General features: G+C 36.3%; 1 protein-coding gene across 1 annotated transcript; it reads right to left on the reverse strand.

Annotated features, from left to right (window-relative positions):
• Nucleotides 1-3,408: 3,408 nt before the first annotated feature.
• Nucleotides 3,409-7,580, reverse strand: LPAT5 (lysophosphatidyl acyltransferase 5). The gene is made up of 4 exons (XM_068468073.2): nucleotides 7,377-7,580; nucleotides 5,304-6,201; nucleotides 5,004-5,134; nucleotides 3,409-3,992 (listed from the first exon to the last, which is right to left on the reverse strand). Exons 2-4 carry the CDS (start codon nucleotides 5,867-5,869, stop codon nucleotides 3,553-3,555), a joined length of 1,137 nt encoding a protein of 378 aa, XP_068324174.2. The 5' UTR covers nucleotides 5,870-6,201; nucleotides 7,377-7,580; the 3' UTR covers nucleotides 3,409-3,552.
• Between the last annotated feature and the right edge of the window lie 1,641 nt (nucleotides 7,581-9,221).

Below are 9,221 nucleotides of genomic sequence, written 5' to 3' on the forward strand. Positions count from 1 at the left end.
GAGTTAAAATAACCGTTAAATTGTGATTTTTCGTTTATAACTGTCGAAAAGTTTTGTCTCATTACTTGATATCTGAATGTTTGTTTTTTGCAATTTTTGGCGTATGCAATCTCAAAGCACATATAAACAAGTTTGACGGTTGGATTGTTGAAATTAGTTTTGTAGGATGCGTTTCCTATCAAAACGATAGATTCACTAACACTTAAGAGTTTATTTATACTTTCATCAAGTATAACATAAGATTTTGTGGTATCCACTAGTGTAAATATTTTAAATTGAAGGTCGAATTCATTTATTGTATTCATATAGGGTCAAGGAGTGTAGCTGTAAAAAATCATCAAAATCAGAGTTAAAATAACCGTTAAATAGTGATTTTTCGTTTATAACCGTCAAAATGTTTTGTCTTGTTACTTGATCTCTGAATATTTGTTTTTTGCAAATTTTGGCGTATGCAATCTCGAAGCATATATAAACAAGTTTGACGGTTGGATCATTGAAATTGGATTCATAGGATGCGTATCCCATCAAAACGATACATTAACTAACACTTAGAGTTTCTTTGGGTTAAATATTTGGCGGGAAATGGATGGATATAGGCTGCAAAATTTCCCAAACATTAGGTGGGAAATGGATGAAACTCTTGAAATATTAGGCGGGAAATTAATTATTATAATTTTTTCACGTGTTCGGTATTTTTAAATTACTTGATATTTTTATTTTTAATGTGTTTTATGATTATTAATCTCAATCTTTGCCTATAATATACTATAAAAATAAATAAATAAATAAATAAAACTTAAATTTTGAAATTTATATAGAATAATAATTAATAAACAATATATACATATTCATTATATCTATTGCATTTTATAGTAAGTTTTTTTTTAGTAGTTTAAAAAATTAAAATCATCAAAATAGCATTTTTCTTATCGTGTCGAAACATGTTACCCGCGTGTCACTCTCGTATAAACCTGTTAAGGACCCGTTATTATCGTGTAACCCGATAATGACCCGATTAGTTATCATGTTGACCCAAAACCTGTAATTTTCGTATCGTTTATATATCGTGTTAACGGGTCGTGTAAGAAATTGCTAGGTCTAAACTTGAAGCTAAGGAGTGCGGTTAATTCATCACCCTTTCTTTTTTATTTATTTTTTATTATTATTTAAATTTAGCTGTAACTATTCAAAGAAGGGTAAGGCAACCATCTTACCTTTTACCATGGACACGAAGAATGACTTACATACACCTTTCATGTTATTAATGTTGCATTGGAGTGTTACGTCTCTTGTGATCCTGAGAAAAAAATAAAATTGATCCGAACTCTAGAAATATCAACTTACTTACACTGTGTGCCTACACAAGGGGTCCCTTTTTGGCTTTTCATCTTACTCATTAGGAAGAAAAATATCAACAGACTAAAATTTAATTGACAATTCGCAAATATAAGTTTGATTGGGGATTTAAAAAAAAAAAAATGCTCGATTACATTCACGAGCAATTAGACAAACAAATGATTGAAAATCCAAGTCATATAAGCAAAAGCACTGTACATCCATGAAAAAGGAAAATCATATTTTTGACTCGTTTAAGCTTCCGTAATCAGATTGAAGGGAATTGAATTGAGGAGGAATTTAATTGAAGGAGAATCATAATTAGATTTCTATTAAAGTTGTTTACTAAACTTTTTGGCTTTTCTCTCTCACTGCCGCCAGCCTCCCACTCTTTGTTCCCTTGAAAGCCAATGAATGCGGCTGGAAGAATCACTATCACCCCACCAAAACCGACAGAGAATTCGTTACAAATCCTTACAAAATGTTTTTCCGAAGAAGAAAACAGTTCATGGAGAATATAGGAAGAGATTGCCTAACCACTTTAATTAGGATTTCTTTGCCCGCTGCACTCAACAGCTTGTCCTTCTACCCTTTTAGTTTTTTTCCGTAGATGATCTTTGATGTGCGCAAAGCGCTCTGAATGCTTATGCCCCGGAACAACTGGAATACCAAGATATCGGTCATGAACGTCCACCCGAGTCACGCCCAAAAAAGCTACTAATTGATCCTGAACCTCACACCTTATGTTTGGACTGAAGGAAATAACACATTTATGGAAGTTAATACACTCACCCGACACTCACTCATATAAACCAAGAATCTGCTTGAGATACCCACATTCTTGAAATGAAGCACGTAAAAACAAGAAACTGTCATCTGCAAACAGCAAGTGGGTAATGCTCAGAGCTCCGCGACAGATAGCGACACCATGAATGCGACCAAGCTGCTCAAATTTCGTAGTGAGACTGGTTAATCCTTCAGCACATAGAAGGAACAAATAAGGGGACAGTGGATCCCCTTGTCTTAATCCACGGGTGGGACATATATAACCTATAGCCGAACCATTAACTAAAAAAAAAAGATACAAAAATGTGCTAACACAATTCATGATGAGATTAACCCAATTGGAATCAAATCCCAACTTTAGCATGATAGCACGAAGGAAGCCCCATTCTACCCTATCATATGCCTTACTCATGTCCAGCTTTAGAGCCGAAAAACCTCGTCAACCCCGTCGGAGGTTATGTAGATAGTGACCTACCTCTGATGCAACTAAGGAGTTATCCAAGATGAGACGGCCCGGCACAAAAGCACCCTGCTGATCCGATATAATGGAGTCCATGAACAAATAAGGAGTTCTTACTCATTTTTGAGTAGTCAAGTAATGTTCTTTCCTTTTCCAACCTGCACAGCCCTCGCACACCTTCATTTTTTTCACAGCCCTACCACGCCTTCCTTTTTTCTTTCCCAACCCTTTCCCATCAGCTCCCATTTTCAAGGGTCCTCCACGACTCCCTCTTTCCTCCATATCATCTTCTTCCCCAACCCCAACTTCTCATACCGCTTCCCAAATTGGTAGATTTCTGGAAAGACAAATTAAAGGCAATTTTGAAACAAAAGTCTGATTCATGTAGGACACCAATTCAAGGAATCTAAATACCACTGATTGTTAGAAAATCCAACAATGGGAAATTCTGGAATGTGATTCCCCAATTGAGCTGGGTCCCACCCAGATTTTCATTCCTTTCGTGCTACTAAACAAGGGAATTGCTCAAACTACGTGCAATTCCGTTTCCGCTCATTTCATTCCGCCTTCGTAAACACACCCTTATGTTTCCTTGCTAATTGTTAAGTAGAGCGTAGACATCTAGTTAATTAATTACATATTAATTTTTGTTTCAAAATCCTACAAACCTTCACATTTCTTGATTATAATGGAGGAAGATACATTGCAAATAGATCTCATTTTATTTTCTACAAATCACATGACACTTCGAACGACATCGTTCGCATGCCCGTTTGGGATGAACAGCTTTCAAAAAGCAAAGTAAATTTACCCTTCTGGATCTGGCATTTTCAACTGTAAGTAAAATAATCTGCTTCATAGACTGTTCTCAATAATGAAACTTTTCTGGTGTCTGTATGGGATCGAGACCCACTTATGAATTACAACCAGTAGAAGGATCAAACCTAAAACCTCTCGTCTTTCCCTCGATACTAAGATGATTTGTGCTTAAACAAACCTTTTACAAGGCTAAAAAGTGGTGATGGTCGAAAATTGTAAATGGTTGCGGCTGTGAGATAAGCGCATACCGAAGTTACGTAAATTTTAAACCAGATGGACGAGAAAATGGTTAGGTATGTAAATATTACAGTCATGATACTTACGGCCACAAAATTAAGAAGGCACTCCAGAGTAGAAAGGTCACCTTCGGATCCTTCGCGAGGAAAATGCCCTTGAGAATCAAATTCAGAAAGCAACTGGTCCTTGAGATGAAATCTGTTCATTAACCAAGTTGTAACTTCGTCTTCAGATGTTGGAATATTGTCAAGGGGGATACGTTGGACATGCATATGAACTTCAGACGGGTTCACACCAGAGGCATTGTCGAAGAAAGTAGGGCAGCTGGGTTTGTAGCCAATAGTCACATCATAAACTGCGGTAAACAGACAGAATAAATTACATTTTAAGAGGTAAAGGTGAAGTGAAAAAAATAACACAATGACCTTCTACATGCTCTAAAAGACGTGGCTAGAATGTCAAACAAGCTCAATAGTATATAGTCGTATAACCTCAATCCTATATGGTCCAACAACGTTTTTTCTTCTGTAGAAAACTACTACTTACTTGACTGTAAATCATCAAAGTGAAAGGTAAACCAAAAATGAATAACAATTAAAGTTTTGAGTAAATGAATGCAAATACAGAGGTATGAAGAACAAAATCCTGCAACTCAAGCATTCCAACCACAGATGTTGCTCCTTATTTCAATTAGGAAGAGTATTCAAAACAAGAAGCCGTAAAGTCATCCCAAGCGATAAGAAGAATATTCCATGAAGTTGAATTTGTGGAAAGAAGACAAGGTAGTCCAAATATTATCAGATTCTTGTAACTAACTTCAACCCATTCTGATCGACAAGATCTGGATTGTGTAAATATTCTACAGTATGGGTTAGAGTTTCAAAATTCTCTCTGCACAGACTGACAACAAAATCCATATATTCAAATACTTGATTTAAGTCTTTGAATTAACAGGAAAGCAAGGCCCTAAATGAGTAATAAAGTACTGACGTTTGAAGTGCCAAGTTAAAAATTTCTAGAAGTAATCAAAAGCCATATGAGCATACAAGCTTTATGCGAAGCCAAGGTTTGGTTTCATCCTGAGAGTCAATGGATAATTCTTTGAATATATAATAAAGAAAAACATAAAAAATTTCAGAAAAAAACAAACAGAAGAAGAGGGAACTTTTATAAGTAGGGCAGCATTGCTTATAAGTCGAGTAATTAATATTGTTAGCTGAAGATGAGTCAATTTTGGGTAGAACCAATTAAAGGCGAATCAGTCGCATTCAAGAAAAGATGTTTTGCATTTCAAATTGTAATGAAAAATGCAAGATTAGTTCAAATAAATGAGTGAACCTAAAAGATGATAGGTAAATAAGAGAACCTGCATCCAAAGAGCCCCTCAATTCTTCTAAAGAGGCACAGAAGCCCTTTGTTTTTGGAAGTAAGACATGCTTTAGGACAGGTAATCCATTCTCAGCAGCATATTTCTGACTGCGTATGCACTTCTGCTCACTGCATACAATAGTCGGGTGAAGAACCGATTCAATACATTACAGAATAACAAGTCTGAGACGAGAACCAATATATAGATACTGTGCATAGTCAACATAATGTTGCATACCCTTAGATTATACCAACTCTACAATAGAAAATGGAAAGCAGAAGCAGTTCAAGAAATTACGTGAAATCTGTTCCTTCTGGGAAAAGAGCAAGCCAGAAGGAATCTTTGGGATCCTTTAGAGTTGAAAGCATTCGACGCATGTTTAATTCATCGACCTCCCACTTCCTCTCCACAGAGATGAACTCCAATATGTGAAACGACCAACCAAACACAGGCAGTTTCATCAAACTGCTTTTAAGAACATACTTTATGTATCCCTGGCGTCCCTTTCGCAGTGCCAGGTCCCACAAGTACATCCAATCAACCTCAGTCCTATGGTTTGACATAAGCAAGATGCGCTCACCAGCAGGAACAGTTTCTCCGGAAAAAATAACTTTAGTCTTGTTTATCTTTTCAAAAAGAAAAGGCCACAAAGCTATCCAATTACCATAGAAGAAGGATGTTACTCTTCTACTGTAATGTATGCTGAAAAGTCTAATTATAACAGCGCCCAAAAAGCCGAAATAAACTATCATCATGAATGCAGTCAAAACAAGTACAAGTAAGCACACAACACCCCTAATTGCTCTCAGTGGAGTTAAAGGAAGGTGCTTCATTGCATCATTCGAAGGTCCTTGAACTTCCATGTGTACTCAAGTTGTCAAACCCAACCACGATTTGTAATTGTAGTTATACTCTCCTGTAATGTATCCACGTGCAGTGATCTTAATGGGATGATGCAGTCCCAACCCAAAAGGTCAGTGATTGCAATAAATTTAGCAGCTATTATGCTCCTAGGCACCTAGCAGAATATTGAGGGCATGCTTGTTCTTGGCTTTAAGAACTGAGTCCTACAGAATCTAGTAACAGTGCGGACCATAAAGTGTCTTAGCAAAAGATATTTCTGAAAGGATTTGTTAGCTAATTCCTTTGGATAAAAACGACAAGGAATTCATCAGTGGAAATGAAATTATGTACCCTGCAAAAGGAAAGTCAGGAAAATACTCAGCAATATGTCGTGTAACCAAATTAGCGTAGTGCGGTAGGAAGCATTGATGAATGAGGCCATGCACAGGTAACAGTTGGCAGGGCAAAAAAAGCAGAGAGCAAAAGACAGTTTACAAGATGGCATACCAATTACAATTGGTATTTCAACATTTCACTATAACATAAACATTGAACAAAAGCATAGCTAACTCCTGCATAAAGCATCCAACGTGAATGGTATGTTCATTCACAGTAAGCCATGCCTCGGAAAAAAGGTTGAAACAGTCTAGCAAGGTCTTGAAAGCAGGTAGGTTATTCACAGTTTACCTTTTGGAATGCAAATAACATCTCCCGAAAAAAGCACATCGAAGAAGAATAAGGCTCAAATTATGATTACAGCAAAACTTGCACGGTAGCTCATTGTCAATAATAAACAATTTTGTAATTCCACGATTTGTACTTGAATTAGTTAAATCGTAAACCAATAGTTTCGACTCTAAAATAACCACATATCATCTATAATTCCAATATGCACAGTCAGCTACAAGTGTATAACAAAATACTTCATTTATTCTCTTCAAACGTAGAAAATTGAAAATGCGAGTGCCGCCAAAGCTTATGAACCTTATCATTGATTGCAGGGAAAACTAAGTAAATATTTAGCGACGATAATTAACCACGTATTACCTGAAATTGCATATAGTCAATTATATCCACTTACTTAACTGTAATCTCAACAGTGGGATTATATACACAGGATTAAAATTCCTTGATCTAATTAGTTTCCAAGCAACTCAATTCTCAATCAATGCCGAAATTGAAGTGAATACGAGTGACTTCGCAACATCATAAACGAAAAGTTATGGATCTAAATCTGAATTCTCACTACCAAATCGGTTCCAGTCCTTCTGATACACAAATAAAAAATGGGAGTGACGTCGAAACTATTGTATTGGAACATCAGTTTAGTGTTGATCAGATTCACAAAATAAAGAGACAGATGAAAAATCACAAGTGCACTATAATTGTTTCAGAGCAATTAGGAAATGAGATCGAGCAGTTTCCTGAGACTACTTAAAACTTTCTCGGATTTTCTCGGGCAACCAAACAGCAGTCTATAAGCATAAAGATACTGTAAGATCAGAGACTAGGAGTATCAGATTGTACCTGGTTGCGTCGAGCATGCAGCAGCTCCGCGACGGTGTCTTCGTAGATAACAAGATATGCCTGTGGGAGGGAGCCTTAGAGAGTGAGAGGAGACTATGTGAGACCGTGAGTAGGAAAAGGGGCTCGAAAGTGCCTGAAATTACGGATTCAGCCACGGGCCTCGTGCTGACTGAAATTGGTCAGGATGGAACCCGGATATTACTCAGCCCAGTCTGAATATCTGCAGTCGTTTTTATTTCAGCACTTTAATTATTCCATCACATTGTAATTAATCTCAATTAATCATCCTTATGAACTTAAAACCGTTTTCAGTTCAACCCTGTAGTGTGAAACAGGTTATTCGCTACACGGGTCTCACAGATCATGAATGATACCTAGTTGTCAATCATGGAAAGGGATCGGATTCCTTTCTACCAAATCCACCTAGTCCGGATTCCGGACCGTTAAATTTTGACCCAACGGCTACTATTATTATAACTTTTAAAGGGGTCCCTTGTGTGTAGCCGTTGAATCAAAATTCAACGGTTCGGATCCCGGACTAGATGGATTTGGTGGAAAGGGATCCCTTTCTGTCAATCATAGCTCCTAAGTTAAGGTATTTGAAGAACCTATTAAGTACATAATTACAATGTAGTTGTTGTAATTTACAACTCAAAGTTAGAAGATTCAGAAATTAGATTTGTGTTACCAATTTCATTTTGAGGTCCTATTTGGGTTTGGATTTGACTTCTTAGTTGGATTTCTTGCTTGGTGAAGAGATTTTGTTAATTACCTATTTGATTAGGATTAATTAGGATTTAGATTTACTTCCAATTATGATTCTCATTGTAACCTGAGTCTTATGCACTATAAATATGACCTTAGGGTCCAATGTATTTGGTCTCACCATGGTCCAAAGCTTTTTTTTACTCCATTTGTTTTGCATTTTCTACTCGTTTAGTTTAGGGCTTGTAATTTGTGGGCTTTGGGTTGTGAGAGTTAAACACTCTTATTATTTCCATTTGTTTAGTGAAATTCTTCGTTGTGATTCGCTCATGGACGTAGGCTTTTACATCAAACCACGTTAATCTCTTGTATTCTTATTTTGAGATTGTTTCTTCGCTTTCACTTACAACATTGATATTTGATACTTTATTAGAATACGTTTCCGCTTGCGCATAAAAGTACAAGTGATAGAGCCCTAGGTTTCCACTTGGGCTTTGTTTGATGTTCATGGTGATCCTTTCTGTGTCGTTGGCGAAATTTGATATTTGAAGAATTTGATGAGAGTATTGACTTTGGTATTTGGCAATTGAAGACGAGCGTTGTGCTAGTTAACAAGGACTTCTGAAAGCGCTAAGGGGACAAAAAGACCTTTTGGAGCAATCTTGTTGTTGTTGATGTCAAATGTGCATTGGAGTTGTGACTCAAGTTGAGAGCTTGTTTACCCATCCTATTTGGTTGTGTTTGAGACAACGTTTTTTTTCTAGACTGCTTTAAAGGTGCATTTGTTGCATCGGAGTATCTCCAACTGAACTAACTTCAAAGACTAAGTTGGATTGGCTTATAATAGACTAAGCTGGATTGACTTAGTAAAATGTTTGGTGTAATGTCAAACTAAGCTGGACAAGTTGTTGTAAATATTACATCTTTTTCAAGTTTTATTGAATTCATCTCTTGTGATATAAATTGATGGAATTGAAACTTGAAAAGTTTGAACTTTGAGCAAAAGCCAATAACTGTATCATGAATTCCATTGAAGTAACAATCATCTCATCATAATAATTCTAAGAAAAAAAAACCCAAAAATAAAAATTAACTAAAAAGCAACAAAACGAAGAATAAAAAGAAGTCATCATAATAATA

The sequence above is a fragment of the Pyrus communis genome, chromosome 10, assembly GCF_041283825.1.
Source record: "Pyrus communis isolate YQ-2024b chromosome 10, ASM4128382v1, whole genome shotgun sequence".
Taxonomy (NCBI): Eukaryota; Viridiplantae; Streptophyta; class Magnoliopsida; order Rosales; family Rosaceae; genus Pyrus; species Pyrus communis.